We start from the raw sequence: 20,125 nt of genomic DNA, 5'->3' as shown, positions 1-20,125 counted from the left end.
GTTCCGCCCACAACAAGTGTTCCAAAATACTTGACTGCCAAATTTGACACCTCTTACACATTCTCCTCACATGACACTGCAATTTGCGATAAGGTCCGAAGTAGAACAAGTTCCTCGAGTCACTTGCCGACTTTGCTGACAAAGAAAACTTATTGACCACGTACAAAGCAATTGGCCGGTCTGTGGTATAACTTACCAGAGCACTATGGGCGGAAATGGAAAAAACGGCCAAAACTAGAGATTTTTGTTTCCTATATCAAAATTTAGTTTATGAAATTGCTTTAAGAACATATTTAGATCTCTTATTCCAAAAATGGAACGATATTTGTAAACGATAAGTATGGTTCATGCCTGTCAAAAACTCAACTTAAAAACGAGTCTGCGTACTACTTTGAATGCATGGAACTTATGTTGAAATATAGTCAGATTTGAATTTTGCATACCTATTGATATATTGAATGGAACCTTAAGATTTTGTTACGATAGGACCTAAATTGTGGTTACTAGAGCATTAAAGGCCATATCATATGAATAATATATATGAGACCTACATATATCTAAATCTGGACGGACTTTGATAAAATATAGCACACGAACTAAAATGTCAAATCAAATACCTCACATTAAATTTTATAAAGATCAAACTAAAATTTGTGGCTTCTAAAGCCTTTAAAGGCCATATCGTATGAAAGATATACATGGGAGCAATATCTAAATCTTAATCGATTTTAATGAAATTTTACACACTTATTTGGTAGTCAAATGAAATATATCATGCCAAATTTTTCAAAGATCGGACCAAACTTCTAGCTTCTATAGACTTAAGAGGCCATATAGGATGGAAGATATACATGGGAGCTATGTATACAATTTTGTAAAGATCGGACCAAAATTGTGGCTTCTACAGTCTTAATAGGCCAAATCGGGTGAGAGATATATATGGGAGCTATACCAAAATCTGGACCGAACAAAATCAATCGCGTTCGTCTTTGAACCAAAAAAGTGAATTGTGCAAAATTGTGTGACAGTCGGGCAACAAATGCGACCTGTACCTGGATTACAAAAATAAATGGACAGAATTTATGTTCTCTAGCGGCTCAAGAAGTCAAGATCCAAGATAGGTTTATATGACAGCTGTATCAGATTATGCACGGATTTGAACCATACTTAGCACAATTGTTGGAAGTGATACCAAAACATCACGTGCAAAATTACAGCCAAATCGGATAAGAATTGCGTCCTCTAAAAGCTGAAGAAGTCAAGACCCAAGATCGGTTTATAGGGCAGCTATATCTAGTTATAAACCGATTTGAACCTTGCTTAGCACAATGGTTGGAAGTGAAATTTCAGTCAAATCGGACGAGAATTGCGCCCTCTGGAGGCTCAAGAAGTTAAGACCAAAGATCGGTTTATATGGCAGCTCTATCAAAACATGGCCCGATTTGGCTGATTTGGCCGTTTTACGATCCCAACCGACCTACACTAATAAAAAATATTTGTGCAAAATTTCAAGCGCCTAGCTTTACTCTTTCGAAAGTTTGCGCGTTTTCGGACGGGCGGACAGACGGACTTCGAGGTGTCACTAACAGAATGACGAAATTAGTATACCCCTATCCTATGGTGGAGGGTATAAAGTAAAAAAGATGTAGAAGGGCATAACACAACTCACTGACCCAAATTTCAGCGAAATCGGACAATAAATGCGTCTTTTATGGGCCCAAGACCTTAAACCTATAGATCGGTATATGACAGCTATATCCAAATCTGGACCAATTTGGGCCAAACTAAAGAAGTATGCCGAGCGGGCCTAACACAACTCCTTGCTTTAAATTTCAGAGAAATTGGACAATAAATGCGCCTTTTATGGGCCCAAGACCTTAAATCGAGAGATCGGTATATGACAACTGTATCCAATCTGGGCCAATCTAAAGAAGTATGTCGAGTGGCCTAACACAACTCCCTGCCTTAAATTTCAGCAAAATCGGATAATGAATGTGGCATTTTTTGGCGTGATCCCAACATACAGACGGCCGGACATGGCTAAATCGTCTTAGAATTTTACTACGATCTAGAATATATATTCTTTATAGGGCCAGAAATGGATATTCGACGTGTTGCAAACGGAATGACAAAATGAATATACCCCCATCCTTCGGTGTTGGGTATAAAAATAACAAATTTGGTTGACTTAGATTTGATTTGTGTCAACAGCAAGTTGTTCCACAATATAATATTGGGTTGCCCAAAAAGAGTAATTGCGGATTTTTTAGAAGAAAGTAAATGCATTTTTAATAAAACTTAGAATGAACTTTAATCAAATATACTTTTTTACACTTGTTTTCTAAAGCAAGCTAAAAGTAACAGCTGATAACTGACAGAAGAAAGAATGCAATTACAGAGTCACAAGCTGTGAAAAAATTTGTCAACGCCGACTATATGAAAAATCCGCAATTACTTTTTGGGCAACCCAATATTAACTTTTTGACAAGATACTTCTAATGTACGAATACTTTTTCTGCTGAATTAACCCTTAAATTTTGTGTTTGATGCCTGTTACAAATTATTAGAACATAATATACTTTCAAGTGCAAAAGGAAGAGCAAATTCAACCTCCCACAATTTCCTTATAAAAATATCAACATGTTTGATTCAATAATGAAAACATTTTTTGAGGTTGAAATTTTGCTGTAAGTTTGTACGAATATTTTTGTTGGCAAGTGTATTTAACAATCATACAGGTTTTCGACAACATATTTATCAATGTGCATATGTATGATCTCAAGAAACCATTTATTATTTTAAATTTAACGGTGTTGTAGGGAATTATAAATTAAATTTACCACTTAGAATTCTACCTATTAGACCATCTGTTTCATGCCGTACACTCAAAAAAAAAAATAATGCATTACCCATAAACGAAATTTTCGACTAGTAACATGAATACCTACTTGAGGATCTATTGTATATTTCTTTATTGCGCAAACATCAAACAATATATGCGAAGAAATTCTTGCTGTCTCTAGCATAGCGAAATTTCGTGCGGTGGCTTTTGTTTCTGGTAATGTACACAAGCAAAAAACAAAACGTTTGAGGCATTTGTAAGATAAACAAAATACTTTTATGGCGAAGTTTTTCTTTTATTATAACTGTGAAAGGTTTCGCGTCAACATATCAATCGTTAGCCAAAAACCTAGTATTGGTGAATGTAACCAACCAACTTTGCCACCGTTGCGCAGAGATTAGCATGTCCCCCTATGACGCTGAACGAATCCTGGCGAGAACATCAGAAACAATTTCAGCGGTGTTTATCTTCCCCTAATGCTGGCGACATTTGTGAGGTACTGCACCATTTGGTATGGCAGCCATATAAAAACTTCTCCACAATGTGGTGTCGCACTACGTCACGCCGTTTGGACTCGGCTATAAAAAGGAGGCCCCTTTCATAGTGCCTCAACTTGAATCGTACAGCACTCATTGATATGTGAGATGTTTGTCCTTGTTCCTTAATGGAATGTTAATCCGCAAATTTGTATTTGCAACTAACTGTGTTTATGATAAACCCTTTAGCAGATTTATTTAATATGGTAATAGGACAAAAAACCCTTTAATGGCAAAAGTGTTGCGACAGCGTTAAACGATTACTCGTTTACCGGACAAATAAGTATTTTCTTTTGTCTCTCTTACTACAAATAAGGGGTGGGTATTTCATCTTATTAACAATTGCACATTGCGGTGTACGTACACAAGAAAATAATTGCAAGCAAGTCCATAGGCATGCACATAATCGCAATTTTGTGCTGGTCACTGGTATAGACACATTCACGCACAAAACATTTGAATGCCCACTACCATAGGATGGGGGTATACTAATCTACTCATTCCGTTTGTAAAACCTCGAAATATTTGTCTAAGACCCCATAAAGTATATATATTCTTGACCGTCTCGACGTTCTGAGTCGATCTAGCCATGTCCGTACGTCCGTACTCCCGTCTAGTCTAGTACGGTTCAAATCGGTCTAAACCTGATGTGTCTCCCATATAAACCAATCTGCCGATTTGACTTCTTGAGCCCTTACAAGCCGCATTTATTGCCAGATTTGGCAGAAATTTTGCATGTGGTGTTTCGTTATGGCTTCCAACAATTGTGCCAAGTACGGTCCAAATCGATATAAACCTGATATAGCTCCCATATAAGCCGACCTCCCGGTTTGACGTCTTGAGCCTTTACATGCCGCAATTTTTATCCGATTTGGCTGAAATTGAGAATGTAGTGTTTTGTGCCAAGTATGGTCCAAATCGGTCAATAACCTGATATACCTCCCATGTAAACCCGTCTTTCGATTATTCTTGTTCGGTTCCTAGAGCTTTAATTTTTTCTCGTTTGACAGAAGTTTGGTATGTAGAGTAAAAGTATGTCCTTCAACTTAATTTATTTTGTTGAAATTTTTAGCAGAATCCATGGTGGTGGGTTCCCAAGTTTCGGCTGGCCGAATTTGGCATGCTTTTACTTAGGTAAGGATAAGTTAGGTTTAAGTGGCAGTATGCCGTTAGACTAATAAAGCAGTATGCCATTAGACTAACAGAAGGTCTTCTATAGTCTCTTCTTCTTCGATGTCCGCACAGCTTCTGCAAAAGTCGTTGCTGGCAGCCTTCAGTCTGTCAGAATGTTTTTACGATTAGACAGTTACCTATCATGGCAGACACAATAACTGAGACGTCTGTTCTAGCCAGTGACAGCAAAGCGGTAGATCTCTTCAAGTCTAGATTGGGCCACATAGTTTTGGAATGCTCACAGCCCCCTCTTTGTGACCATCTATTATTCGTTGTCTTTCGGGCCTCGTCCTGAAAATTTAACTTACATGTCGCTAGAGGTATACACATAGATTCTAGTATCCCTGGAATGTGTTTGGTAGTTCATTGTCTCGCAAGCTCGTGCTCTTTACAATTCCCTGGGATATCTCAGTGGCCCCGCACCTAGAACTGGTGAATTTAGGACTGTTCAGCCATCTCGTTTAGAGATTTTCGACAGTCAAGGGCGGTTTTTGTGTTCAGAAATGCGTTTTCCAGGCATTTAATGGTTGTCTGGCTGTCTGAGAATATATTAAAGCTAGGTAGGTGGACTTTTGAAGCGCCGTCGACCAGACCACAACACCATATAGCATTATAGGTCTGACAACTGCAAACTTACAAAAAATTCTGGTATATCCGATAGCAAAAATCATTAGAAACAGACAAATGGATGCCAGGTTCAAGAAACTCAACAAGATCCCAAGCAGACATTCAAATGTGCAAAATCAACAACGCCCATGAGTAATTTTTATTCCTTCCACCTTGGAATATTTTTCTAAGTCGCCATAAAGTACATATATTCCTGATTGTCATGACATTTTAAGTTGATGTAGTCATGTCCGTCCGTCTGTTGAAAGGAGGAGTAAAGATATGCGTTGGAAATGTTGTACAAATAAGTGTATGTCGGTTGGGGTTATAAATTGTCCAAATCGGTCCATGTTTTGATATAGCTGCCATATAAACCAATCTCCTCATATGACTTCTTGAGATTCTAGAGGGCGTAATTCTTAACTGATTAAGCTGAAATTTTGCACAAGGTGAGTAGTGTGCCATGCCTATTCAAATCTGCTTCTCGTATAATCTTCTCCAGCAGTATATTAAAAAGATCACACGATAGGCTGTCTCTCCTTCTGCGGTATACTCATGGCCATCTTCATCGGATAGCTGCAGCTGGGAAAAGTGTTATTTTCATATCCTCAGCAGACTATCTGTATGAGTTACCACATTTCCTTTTTTGATCCTGTTTAATTCTTTGATTGAATTTTCGGACTTCATTCTGGCTCCTGAACATATCGATTCGCTCACACTCACGTCCCTTCATTTCCTTATTCTTCTTGCGTTTTTCATCTCTCCTTTCTCCCAATACCTCTCCTTCATCTGGCGCTTTGCTACAGACTGCAAAGCCGAATACGCCGAATTCCTGTCTTCAGTAGCTTTTTGACACTGCTGGTCATACCATGGGTTCCTTGGGGAGGCTTTCGGTACCCAAGAACGGATGTTGCGGCTCTTTCCATGGTGTGGACAATGGTTTGCCATTGACCTGCTATACTAACGGGACAGGGAGTGCTTTCTTTAAGCAGTTGAATCAGCCGAGTGGAGTATGCCGTTACCAACTGTTGTGTTTTCAGCTTTCCGATGTCCACCTTCCGTACAGTGCCATATCGTACTTTCTCGCCACACCAAGACGATTGCGAACCTTTGTTGCAATAAGTTAATGATCAGAATCGTTGTTCGCCCCTGGGATCAATCGTACATCTAACACGCTGGTTGAATCCCTTTCGTATATTGCAACATGATCTATTTGGTTTTTCGTGTTTTGAAAGCGTGACAGCCATGTGGCCGTGTGAAGTTGAAATCTGGTGCTGCCAACTACCATGTTCTTTTCCACAGCGAAGTCTAATAATCTTAATCCATTATGGGCAAGTTCTTCGTGTAGGCTAAGTTTTCCGACTGTTGGACCAAAGATATTTTCCTTCTCTATATACTCATTAAAATCGCCCAGATCGATTTGAATATCATAGGCGGGACAGCAGTAATATTGTCTTTCTAGGAGTAGAAAATATCTTTGATCACTTGTCTTCCGTCAGGGAACTGGCGCAAATAAGGATGATGTGATGAAGAATGGTCTTTATACGGATTGTGACTAGAATCTCATTCACCGGAGTTTACCTGCGGACAATGTGTTTCAGTCTCCGAGTCCACAACCAAATTCATGCCTTGTTTCAGGGCTGCTATAATATAGAGCATTATTTCTAGCTATTATTGTGGAGCCCTTCCCGAGACATCGCACTTCCTGTATGACGAAAATGTCGGTAATGTGGGCCCTGTGTTTCTCCAATATATCCACCAGTGCGTATACTACGCCCTCTCTATAAATAATGTGGACATTCAAGGATCAGGTATGTTGCCGGGAGTCGTCAACATAGGGATATCCGTTTCCAATCTTCTTCGTTTTTATACCCTCCACCATAGGATGGGGGTATACTTCATTCGGCATTCTGTTTGTAACTCCTCGAAATACTCATCTCAGACCCCATAAAGTATATATATTCTTGATCTTCATGATATTTTATGTCGATCTAGCGATGCCGCTTGAAATTTTGCACAAATACTTCTAATAGGCGTAGGCCGGTTGGGATTGTAAATGCACCATATCGGTTCATGTTTTGATATAGCTGCCATATAAACCGATCTTGGATATTGATTTCTTGAGCCACTGGAGGGCACAATTCTTATCCGATTTGGATGAAATTTTGCATGCTGTGTTTCATTATGACTTCCAACAACTGTGATGAGTATGGTTCAAATCGGTTCATAACCTGATATAGCTGTCATATAAACCGATCTTGGGTATTAACTTCTTGAGCCTCTAGAGGGCGCAATTATTATCCGATTTGGCTGAAATATTGGATGATGTGTTTTGTTATGACTTCCAACAATTGTATTAAGAATGGTTCATATCGTCCCATAACCTGATATAGCTGCCATATAAACCAATATGGGATCATGACTTCTTGAGCCTCTAAAGGGCGCAAGTATTACCCGATTTGGCTAACATTTTGTACAACGGCTTCTCTCATGACCTTTAACATACGTGTCAAATATGGCATGAATCGGTTTATATCCTAATGCAGCTCACCAATAAACCGATCTCTTTTTACTTCTTCGGCCTCCAAAGTGCGCCATACTTACTAGACTTGGCTGAAATTTTACACAATGACTTCTACTATGGTCTCCAATATTCAGTTCAATTATGGTCTGAAATGAACCAGTACTTGATATTGTCCCAATAACATAGCAATTCTTTTCTTTTATCATTTGTTTGCCTAAAAAAGATAACGTGGCAAGAGCTCGACAAATGCGATCCATGGTGGAGGGTATATGAGATTCGGCCCGGTCGAACTTAGCACGCTTTTATTTGTTTGAGATAAATTTAGCAAGTATTTGTATCAGATATAAAGTTTCATTGCACTGACAATACCTTTCATTCTTGATATATACATATGATTTGGGGTTTAAACTAGTGAAAAAGTCAAAAAATAAAGTATTTGAGCACACGCGTCTATACGCTCATGAACTCACATTCTCCCAACTGGAAGATACTCAATATATAAAGAGCGCCAACGAATAATTTTTTCATGTTAAAAACTTATTTTGCTATAATCGAAACCTTTTTGACTTCAAAGAATTTATATGATTTCGCGTAAAAGAGTCAATCCTTTCCAGAGTGTCAAATCGGGTGATCGTTTATATAGCAGCTATATCAGGTTATCAAATGATTTAAACCATACTTCGCACAGTTGTTGGAAGTCATACCATACCAGAATGTATGCAAAATTTTTACCAAATTGAATACAAATTGCGCACTCTAGAAACTCAAGAGGTCTAATAGAGAGATCGGTTTATATGGCAGCTATATCAGGTTATGGACTAATTTGGACAATACTAGGCACAATTGTTGGAAGTCCAAACCAAAACGATGTATGCAAAATTTAACCTGAATTGGATAAGAATTACGCCCTCTAGAAGCTCAAGAAGTCAAGACCCCAGATTGGTTTTCATGGCAGCTATATCAACACATAGACCAATTTGACCCATTTACAATCACAACCGACCTACACGAAAAAAAATATTTGTGCAAAATTTCAAGCGCCTAGCTTTACTCCTTTGAAAGTTAGCGTGCTTTCGACAGACAAACGGACGGGCGGATGGACATGGCTAGATCGACTTAAAATGTCAATATGGTCCAGAATATATATACTTTATGGGGTCTTAGACGTAAATTTCAAGGTGTTAGATATGTAATGTCGAAATTAGTTGTTATTGTTTTTGTAGCTGTGTATTATACACTGAGACGCCACCCCTTGCCGATGAAGAACTCCACCGGGTCAATCCGGAAAGTACAACCGGCTGCCATGGAATGGGAAATTAGTTTATCATCCTATAATGGAGAGTATAAAAATATTTTTTCAATAAAACCGTTTTTTTTGTAACAAAGATATTTAAAACTTATTTATTTTTTATTTTTTTTTTTGGGTGTAGCTTTATCTATTGGCATAGCCAAAAAAAAACGCAAACATTCATTAAAAAACTAGTAAGAAAAGGCAAAAGTCGGGCTGTGCCGACAATATAATACCTTACACTTAACCAATAAATTCCAATTGGGAGCTTTATCTAATTCTGAAGCAATTGTATTGAACCTTAACGGAGGTTTTCATATGGGTTACAGTATCTGCATTGAATTTCTAGCCAATATGTTCAAAGTGTAATAACTACGCCTCTATGAGTGCAAATCAATCTCAACCCATTTTTATAAAATTTAACAAAAATGTTAACAATTATGTGAAAAATATTTTTATGGCAATTTCCGTAGCCATCTGTTGACAAATAACATTATTAATGCAAATTGCTCAAATTCGGACGAACATATATATATCTGAATTTAAACCGATTTGGAGCAAACTTCTCAGATATTGTGAAAAATCGGGCTGTATCCAAATCTGAACCGATTTCTATGAAGTTCATCAGTTATGTCGAGAATCATAAGAAAATCCTTTCTGCCAGAGAATCGGTTGACAAATAACCACCTTATTGTAATATATATGTATATATTGGGTTGCCCAAAAAGTAATTGCGGATTTTTCATATAGTCGGCGTTTACAAATTTTTTCACAGCTTGTGACTCTGTAATTGCATTTTTTCTTCTGTCAGTTATCAGCTGTTACTTTTAGCTTGCTTTAGAAAAAAAGTGTAAAAAAAGTATATTTGATTAAAGTTCATTCTAATTTTTATTAAAAATGCATTTACTTTCTTTTAAAAAATCCGCAATTACTTTTAGGGCAACCCAATATATTCAATAATTCCAAAGTAATCGGAACTTGTTCCACTAATTGTTTACTTTCAGTGCAAGTGACTGATGAATTTAACATGGGTAGTAACTAGTTGACCCTGGAACTAGTACTTTTACTAACTCCAACAAACTAGTTCGTATTCTCCTACTGACTAGATATTGTTACTTATATTATTATATGTAATGTTAGTCATGTTATATGTATTATTTGATGAAATGCTTTTATTGATTCCACGATTTGACTTAAAATGGTCACTTTTACAAATCACTTCAATCAAACCTTGTTGAGCTCTGGAATGGGACTGAAGAATTTAATCTAAACACGCATATTCGATGCCAACAGTCTTCATGGAATAGCGGTATTTTGTTTTCATTGTTTGCTTTTTTCTTTCCTGTACCCAAGAAGCAGACCATTTTTTAAAATTTTCTCTTTGTGCTAACACACAGAGAAAATTCGAAACTACGTTCAATTAAGAAATTTGAAAATTAGGTGCTCCATATTTTGATATCTGAAGGAGAAGCGGACCCTCCACCTTACTCTAATAATATAATATAATATAATAATAAATATAATAAATACATATATATATTGCAATATTAGCCCAAATCGGACCAACATATATATGGGAGCTTTATCCAAATCTGAACCGATTCTTCCAAAGACTTTATCTCTTGGCTAAAAAAATACGTGGGCCAAATTTTAAGACAATTGAATGAAAATTTCGACCTGTACTTTGTTCTCAAATTAACATGGACAGACAGACAGATATAGCTAAATCGAATCAGAAAGTCATTCTGAGTCGATCGGTATGCTTATCAATGGGTCTAACTCTCCTTCTCCTGGGGGATACAAACAAATGCACTAAGTTATAATACCCTGTACCACAGTAGTGGTGTAGGGTATAAAAACAAACAATGGCCATAACATCACACGCAGCTGTCTAGCCAAAAACCAGTTGGCACCAACACCTAGAACAGTAGCTAGCTTTTATAGCTAATATTGTCTCAGCAGTTCCACATTGCGCAAAATTATAAGAATTGTAGTTGTTTATACATTTGGCGATCAAATAATATTTACCGAACTTGGAACAAATGCTGCACAGAAAAAAATAGACCTAAATTTGACCATTTAAATATGATATTGACTTATACAAAACTTTTGCAACAAGGTGTTAATTGATTTAATAAATTTTCACATAGAAATAAGATTTTCTTTTGTATCACGGCAAGTGATTGGTAAACAAGTCATACGTTGAACATAATTTTATGTGTTCTACTATTAAATCGTTATTTAATAGTATAAATTATGAATTGATTCACGGTTATATTGGGTTCACTCTCACACATATGTAATGCGAAAAGAAGTGAGAAAGAGTCAAATATATGTCTCCCTTGTAACATATACAGGCACAAAGTAGCGTGGCTAAACAAAACACGATCCCAGATCGGTGTATATGGCTGCTATATCAGGTAATGAACCGATTTGAACCTTATTTGGCACAGTTGTTGAAAATCAAAATAAAATACGTCATGTAAAATTTCACCCCAATCGGAAAAGACTTGCTTCCTCTAGAGGCTCAAGAAGTCAAGACCCAAGATCGATTTATAAGGCAGCTATGTCAGGTTATGGACCAATTTGAACCATACTTGGCACAGTTGTTGGAAGTCATAACAAAATACTTCGTGCAAAATTTAATTCCAATCGGATAAGAGTTGCGCCATCTAGAGGCTCAAGAAGTCAAGACCCAAGATCGGTTTATGTGGCAGCTATATCAACACATGGACTGATATGGCCCTTTTACAATCCCAACCTACCTACACTAATAAGAAGTATTTGTGCAAAATTTCAAGCGGCTAGCTTTAGTCCTTCGAAAGTTAGCGTGCTTTCGACAGACAGACGGACGGACGGGCTTGGCTAGATAAACTTAAAATGTCACGACGATCAAGAATATATATACTTTATGGGGTCTTAGACGAATATTTCGTGGAGTTACAAAGAAAATGACGAAATTAGTATACCCCCATCCTATGGTGGAGGGCATAAAAATATATCAAGAAATAGAAAGTGTATATATTTATCTCTCCATAAACTATAATTTATTTAATTATAATTTTAATGTCAAACACGTAAAAAGGCGTTGAATTAGGCCGAGCCGAACTTTGGATACCCACCACCTCGGTCATATATGTAAACCATCTTTCGTCAAAGACCGTCATAGTGCATAATTTATGCCCCCATAGCAGCTATATCGAAAAATGGTCCTATTTGGACCAAATTCGGCACGGACATTGAGCGGTCTAATATGTACAAGTTATTGTTCAATTTTATAGAACAAAATATTGGTCTTTTTGCTAGCTATATCCAAATATAGACCGATCTGAACCATATACGACAGGGTCGTCAAAAAGCCAAACATAAGTCACTGTTTCAAATTACACCGATATCGGATTATAATGCGCCTTTTATAGGGCCAAGACTTTAAATCGAGAGATCGGTCTATATGGCAGCTATATCCAAATTTGGACCGATTTGGGCCAGATTAGAAAGGGATGTCGAATGGCCTAACACAACTCACTGTCCCCAATTTCGGCGAAATCGGACAATAAACGCGACCTTTATGGGACCAAATCGAAAGATCGATCTATATGACAGCTATATCCAAATCTGAACCGTTCTGAAGCAAATTAGAGAAGGATGTCGAAGGCCCTCATATAACTCATTGTCCCAAATGTCGGCAAAATTGGACAACAAACGCGTCTTTTATGGGCCCAAAACATTACATTGAGAGATCGGTCTTTATGGCAGCTATATCCAAATCTGGGACGATCTGAGCGAATTTTAAGAAGGATGTCGATATGCCTAACGCAACTCACTGTCCCAAATTTTGGCAAAATCGTATAATAAATACGCCTTTCATGGGTCCAAGACCTTAAATCGTGAGATCGGTCTATATGGTAGCTATGTCCAAATCTGGACCGATCTGGGCCAATTTCTATAAGGATGTCAAGGGGCGCAACACAACTCACTGTCCCAAATTTCAGCGAAATCGAATAATAAATGTGGCTTTTACGGGCCTAAGACCCTAAATCGGCGGATCCGTCTATATGGGGGCTATATTAGGATATAGTCCGATATAGCCCATCTTTGAACTTAACCTGCTTATGGACAGAAAAGAAATCTGCGCAAAATTTCAGCTAAATATCTCTATTTTTAAATATTGTAGCATGATTTCAACAAACAGACGGACGGACATGGCTAGATCGTCTGAGATTTATAGGGTCGGAAATGGATAGTTCGATGTGTTGCAAACGGAATGACAAAATGAATATCCATCGGCGGTGGGTATAAAAATTATTGTGAAATACGTAACGCTGAAATATTGAAAAGCCGAAAATTTTTGATGTGAACAAATAGAATGGATAAATTCCAAACGCTAAAAATTTGAAGAAATTGTTGAGTGCAAACTTAGTATATACAACATACTAGCTGAACTGGGGCCGCTCCGCTGCTCCTTCTTTTACTTTATATGGAACAAAATTATCCTTTGAATATTTATTTTTATTTATAGGCTTTGAGTGAAATGCCATGCTACGAAAATAGTATATGTATATCGCTTGACTAACAATATAACAATATAACTTTATCTGAGTCCCATATGATCCTTATTGGAAATCGAATTCGCTCGGAGGATTTAATGTCATTTCAGTTTGAATGTTAGATGTACTCCATTCTTAAAAGACTATATTTCAGCCCGATATTCTCATGATGTCCGATTTAGATGTGTTTTTGGGGGTGAGGTGATCCCCCAGACACTTAAAACTGAAAAAATATCAGCACCGAGCTCTTGAGGTGGTCCCCCAGGACACTTACACCTGAAAAAATATCAGCAACGTGCTGTTCTATTAAATACCATTTATCTAATACCCAATATTGTCATTGGTTTAATGGGAGCTTATGGGATTAGGCGTCTGCCAAACACTTGGCTCCAAAAATTGATTATCAAATCCGTTTTCTTATCGCAAACACCTTTTATAAGAGCCACATGTTGCCATGGTCGGTAAATTTGTACTCGTTAGGGGGGTGTTTTGCGAAAGGGGCGGTGCTCCAAAAACATTTTGAATATCAGATTCGTGGTCTACTCTCAAATACCTTTCATTTGAGCCCCACATTACGTTGATCGGAAAATAATTGCTATTTGTTGGGTGTTTTGAGGAAAGGGTAGATCCACAAAAAATTTGTCCCGAAAGTGGGTATCAATTTCGTGCTCTACTCTCCAATACCCTTCATTTGAATCGCACATTGACATGGCCGGTAAATATGTCCGATTTAGGGTTGTTTTGGGGAGTTGGGTGATCCCCCAAACACTTAGTCTTGAAAATATATTAGCATCGGGCTCTATTCTCATATATCTATATATCATTTATTTGATATCGAAATTGGATATCAAATTCCTTTTCTAATCTCAAACTCCTAATTGCAAAGGTCAGCAAATATGTCTGATTTGGGGTATGGGCCCCGAAAGCTATCAATATCGAGCTCCACTCACTTTAAGATTTTTGGTAGACCCCTAAAAAATTTATCCCGAAAGTGGTTTTCAATTTCGTGCTCTACTTCCCAATACCTTTCATTTGAGCCCCACATTGATATGGTTTGTAAATATATCTGATTTAGGGTAGTTTTGGAGAGTAAGGTGGTCCCCAAACACTTAGGCCTAAAAATATATCAGCATCGTTCTCTATTCTCAAATATCATTAATTTGAACCCCATATTGCTATTGGGCTCAAAATTGGATATCAATTTTGTTTTCTAATCTCAAATACCTTTCATTTAAACCCCCTTATTGCAAAAGTCAGCAAATATGTCTGGTTTGGAGTATAGGCCCTAAAAGCTATCAATATCGAGCTCCACTCTCTTTATGACCCAAATTTTGATGGTGAGAAAATATGACCGATTTGGGGGATTTGTCCCTAATGTTAATATCGGATGTCCTCTTTGAGGGGTGTTTTTGGGGAGTGAAGGCCCCCCAAACACTTGGTCCCACATTTGGATATCAGATTCTAATTCTACTCGCAAATACCTTTCAGTTGAGTCCCATATTATTATGATTGGTCTATATACATATTTGGTAGGTTTTGGGGATGGGGCGTCCCCCCTAAGTACCACATCCGAAATTTAGATAACAATTTTTTGTTTGTAGGTTACTAAAAGAGATCACACAATTTCGCTTAAATCGCAACACCCATCTCAGAGATCAGGTATTTCTGAAAATTAGTGTAAGGTGGAGGGTCCGCCTCCCCTTCAGATATCAAAAAATGGAGTACCCTATTTTCAAATTTCTTAACTGAACGTAGTTTTGAATTTTCTCTGTGTGCTGATAAGCGTCATTTTAAAAAATGGTATGCTTCTTGGGTAGAAGAAAGAAAGCAAACAATCAAAACAGAATATCGCTATACCATGAAGACTGTTGGCATCGAATATGCGTGTTTAGATTAAATTCTTCAGTCCCATTCCAGAGCTCAACAAGGATTGATTGAAGTGATTTGTAAAAGTGACCCATTTTAAGTCAAATCGTGGAATCAATAAAAGCATTGCAGCAAATAATACATATAACATGACTAATAATATTTATAATAATATAAGTAACAATATCTAGTCAGTAGGAGAATACGAGCTAGTTAGCTGGAACTAATAGTAGTACTAGTTCCAGGGTTAACTAGTTACTGCCTATTTTAAATTCATCAGTCGCTTACACTGAAAATAAACAATTAGTGGAACTAGTTCCGGTTGCTTTGGAACTTTGGAATTATTGAATATATATATGTTTGAAACTAGTGACCTAGAGTACTGGGCATGCATCAGGTTATGCTAATCACCAATTGACAATACTTCATACTGTTATCTTCACTTATTATTTTGATTGTATTGTTTCAAAGCTATCGGAGGCAATTAGTTATAGCTGCGCGCCGAAAACAAAATGTTTATTTTCCTAATTTTTGCCGTTGCCGCCTTGGCGTTGCTAGCCCTCTTTCGATGGTATAGAAAAAACTTTGAATATTGGAAGCACTACCCCTTAATGCCCAGTGTACGAGGACGCATCTTCAGTGGCAATCTGTTGGATATTCTTACGTTTAAAACAAACTTTGTATTTCTAATGAAGGATATTTACGCAGAGACGAAATTTCAAAATGAGCCTTTAGTTGGAATATATGCTTTGAAACCTGCACTGTTGGTGCGAGATCCGGAATTAATCAAATCGATACTGATAAGAGACTTTGACTGCTTTAGTAATCGCTTTTCGCAAAGTCATGCGGAGGATCCCATCGGCAATCTATCTCTGTTCCTGAGTCGTTACGACATCTGGAAGGATCAGCGATCTAAACTGAGTCCCGCCTTTAGCACTGGCAAAATGAAACTAATGTATCCCCTCATTCAGCAAGTGGGAGAAAATTTAGAAGCCTATCTGCACAAGCAGGGTGATCGCTTTGTATGCGGATTCAAAGAATTGGCCTACAAGTATACCATAGACACAGTTTCCACAACGATTTTTGGATTCTGCTCGAATTCCCTGGAAAATCCGCAAGAAGAAATGAATTTGGCTTCGCGCAAACTGTCAAGCGCCAATTTTCGTCGAGGTATTAACTTTCTAATCATGGGCTTCCTGCCTGAGCTAAATAAATTTTTGAAGCCAACATTCTTTTATACGGAGTCCAATGAGTTTGTCCGCCGGGCATCGGATATTGCAATTGAGGACCGAGAGAAGACTGGCATCAAACGCAATGATTTGATTGATCTATTTGTCAAACTCAAAGCAGAAGCTGTGACCAAGGGAGTGGATATGATAGAATTTCGGGATACCATCGCCGGACAAATGGCAGTATTTCTGGGAGGTGGCACCGACACCTCCTCGACCACCATTTCCAATATCTTGCTGGAGCTAGCCAAGCAACCTCAAATCCAAGACCGTCTACGTCAAGAAATAAGGACAGCCTTTATGGAGGGCAATGGTTCCATTTCGTATGATACCCTCACTTCGATGGAATATTTGAAAATGGTCATTGACGAAACTTTACGCATCTATCCCATCTTTCCTTTGCTCGAAAGACAATACTTGGATCCTAAAGGAACAGGCAAGCCCTATTCTCTAAAACCGTACAGTGACTTTGAAATACCCCATGGTATGGCTGTTTATATATCAGCGTTTGGCCTGCAATATGATCCAAAGGTAGCTAGCTTGGTTGATATCTAGAGATAAACGTTTCTTATGTGGTTCTCTTTCTTTTGTAGTATTGGCCAGATCCGGAGAAGTTTGACCCTGAACGTTTCTCGCCCGAGAATAAACAATCCATGAATCCCATGATCTACCTGCCCTTTAGCAGTGGCCCCCGCAATTGCATTGGTGCTCGCTTGGGTTATTTACAAGTGTCTGCATGCATTGTTCATGTCCTCAAAAATCATTACGTCAAAGTGTGCCCGCAAACCGACTTGAACCCAGATTTTAACAAAACGACATTCTTTTTGCAAACCAAAGGTGGCATCCACTTAGAAGTTATAAGAGATTACATGTGCAAGCAGCCTATGGCGTGAATAGCCAAGTAAAGCTGGCCAATAAAGATGCTGAATAATGCTAGGTGTTGGATGTGTGTTTCACACAATCAGTGATTAGCATTTCACGAGAATAATTGTACTCAGCTGTTTACGGTACACTACCTGGTTATTATATCATGGTTTCACACATTTCTATAACGTATAGGCAAAGTCCTCATCTGTCTGTAGTTTACTGAATTATGTTACAATCTTTAAAATTTCAGAACCATATTAAACGATGTCCAATGATCTATGCCTTTGTTTAAGAGGTAAAATGATGATTTTAAAATGAGTTGTCCCCCTCGTTCAATAAGTACAGCATTGGATACTGCAATGTCATATTTAAATTTTAGTCAAAACATTAAATTGGAAATTGGAAAAAATCGGTTCAGATTTGGTTATAGCTGCCATATACGAACATATACGTCCGATTTGCAGTAATACAGCTATAAAATGGTCACTGGTTGACCGATTCTCTTGAAATTAGGTAGGAAGGATTTTCTCTTAACTCTCAATATGACTGGTAAATTTCATAGAAATTGGTTCAGATTTGGATATAGCTCTCATATATATAGCGCCCGATTTTCACTCCTAGACCCACTGCAGGCTCATTTATTGACCAATCTTTGGTCGAAATCGGTTCAGATTTAGATATTGCTCCCATATATATGTTCGACAGATTTCGCGTAATTTGTTGTCATTTGTCAACCGTAGTTATTACATAACCTAATAACGTATCTGAATACATAAACCGATCTGGGGACTTGACTTCTTGAGCTTCTAGAGGGCGCAATTCATATCCGATTTGGCTGAAATTTTGCAGGACGTATATTATTATGACTTTAAACAAATGTGTCAAATAAGGTTCAAATCGGTCAAAAAATGATATAGCTCCCATATAAACGAGATCTGGGATCTTGACTTCTTGAGTCTCTAGAGGTCGTATTTATTATCCGATTTGTCTGAAATTTTGTACGTACGGATCCTCTCAGGACCATTAACATACGTGTTTGTTATGGTCTGAATCGGTCTATAGCCTGAAACAGCTCCCATATAAATCGACCTCTCTATTTTACTTCTTGATCCCCCAAAGGGCGCAATTCTTATTGGAATTGGCTGACATTTTGCACAGGTCTCCAACATATAATTTAATTGTGATCCGAACCACACCATATCTTGATATTGCTCCAATAGCAGAGCAAATCTTTTCTTTTATCCTTTCTTTGCCTAAGAAGAGAACACGACAAATGCGCCCCATGGTGGAGGGTATATAAGATTCGGTACGTTTTTACTTGTTACTAATCTTTTGTTTCTCAGAGTAATCCTTATAGTTTTCCGGGTGCTTATTACTTGCCCAGCAGCCCAACTGCATGCGTTATATGGGATCATACATATATCCCTTGATCTTGCGAGCCGCTTACTGCAAGATTCGACTCTAGCCTCCAGCCAATCCAAACCTGGCAAAAGACGCTGACGGTTCCCATGGTTTATATGAAGGCCCCAATAACTCGCCTTGATCCATAGTGGAGGGTATATAAGATTCGGCCCGGCCGAACTTAGCACGCTTTTACTTGTTCCTTACATGTTTTGGCCAACAAGAATTCGGTCTTAATCATCCTTCCTAGTACTTCGCTATTGATACATATATCTGTTTAAACTCGATGTTCAGAAGGATGATTACTAGAGATGAGGAACTTTTTTAGATAGCAATCACATAACGGTCTTGTCGACCATGGTCCCATTGATTTTGTCATTTAAAACCTACAAAATATATTTCACTGCTATAAAAAACGTATAACATATTATATTGTGTATATTATTTACTATGTGAAGATTGCAAAGTCAAAACCACTGCAATAACATTTAGTTCACATTTCTGCTGGTATTTTTCACTTCATGCATTCTATCGATGCTTGAGCTTGTAGGATAAGTGTTGATATTTGCTATTGAAGTTGTAATTGGTTTTTAAATTGGATTTATTGCGTATTTATCAACCAAATTGAATTGTATAATGGAGTAAGAGTACCTTACTTATGCTACTCAATTTGGAGGATGCTTTAATAACAAATTTTCAGAGCTAAGGGAATGTGATTAAATGAACACTATTGGGAGTATGGATAAGAAGTTGGTGGGATAGGGAGTTGGAGGAAAAAGGAGTTAGTTAGAGAAACATGGCGAATACAAACAAGTTTGTATTCGCCATGTTGAAGTTTGGCAATGCCGACGTTTTGATACACTATACTACAATAGTTATGCAGGCTAAGTTGTCGAGATTCAAATTTGCAACGGTTTGATATGTGAAACTTTGATCAAAATCCGTATTCCAGTGTATTGAAGGTGTCATAGAGCAAATCGACATAAAATTTTAAATAGGTCAAGTAATAAATGCCTTTACAAAGGCCTTAAAAGTGGAAATCGGGTGATACATATATATCTGACCCATATATTATTCTGGACCCATTTCTACGAAATTCATCAGCAGTGCCGGGACTTATAAGAGAACCCTTCGTGTCATATTTCGGGAAAATCGGTTAGCAAATGACCTCTTTATTGCATTTCAAGTCCATATCGGACTAACATATATAGGGGAGCTATATCGAAATCTGTACCGATTTCGGACA

At 37.7% G+C, this 20,125-nt stretch overlaps 1 protein-coding gene across 1 annotated transcript; it reads left to right on the top strand.

Moving 5' to 3' along the window:
* The first annotated feature begins 15,477 nt into the window (after positions 1-15,477).
* On the top strand, positions 15,478-17,705 carry LOC106092111 (cytochrome P450 6g1). The gene is made up of 2 exons (XM_013258875.2): positions 15,478-17,142; positions 17,205-17,705. Exons 1-2 carry the CDS (start codon positions 15,895-15,897, stop codon positions 17,502-17,504), a joined length of 1,548 nt encoding a protein of 515 aa, XP_013114329.1. The 5' UTR covers positions 15,478-15,894; the 3' UTR covers positions 17,505-17,705.
* Positions 17,706-20,125: the final 2,420 nt, after the last annotated feature.

This window comes from Stomoxys calcitrans, chromosome 5 (genome assembly GCF_963082655.1).
Source record: "Stomoxys calcitrans chromosome 5, idStoCalc2.1, whole genome shotgun sequence".
Taxonomy (NCBI): domain Eukaryota; kingdom Metazoa; phylum Arthropoda; class Insecta; order Diptera; family Muscidae; genus Stomoxys; species Stomoxys calcitrans.
This window is presented reverse-complemented; position numbering and strand designations above follow the sequence as displayed.

Bases quoted from the DNA above. Each gene is read 5' to 3' on its own strand.
- LOC106092111 (XM_013258875.2), top strand. From the start codon at position 15,895: ATGTTTATTTTCCTAATTTTTGCCGTTGCCGCCTTGGCGTTGCTAGCC. The intron at 17,143-17,204 runs GTAGCTAGCTTG...TTTCTTTTGTAG, and splicing joins GCCTGCAATATGATCCAAAG to TATTGGCCAGATCCGGAGAA.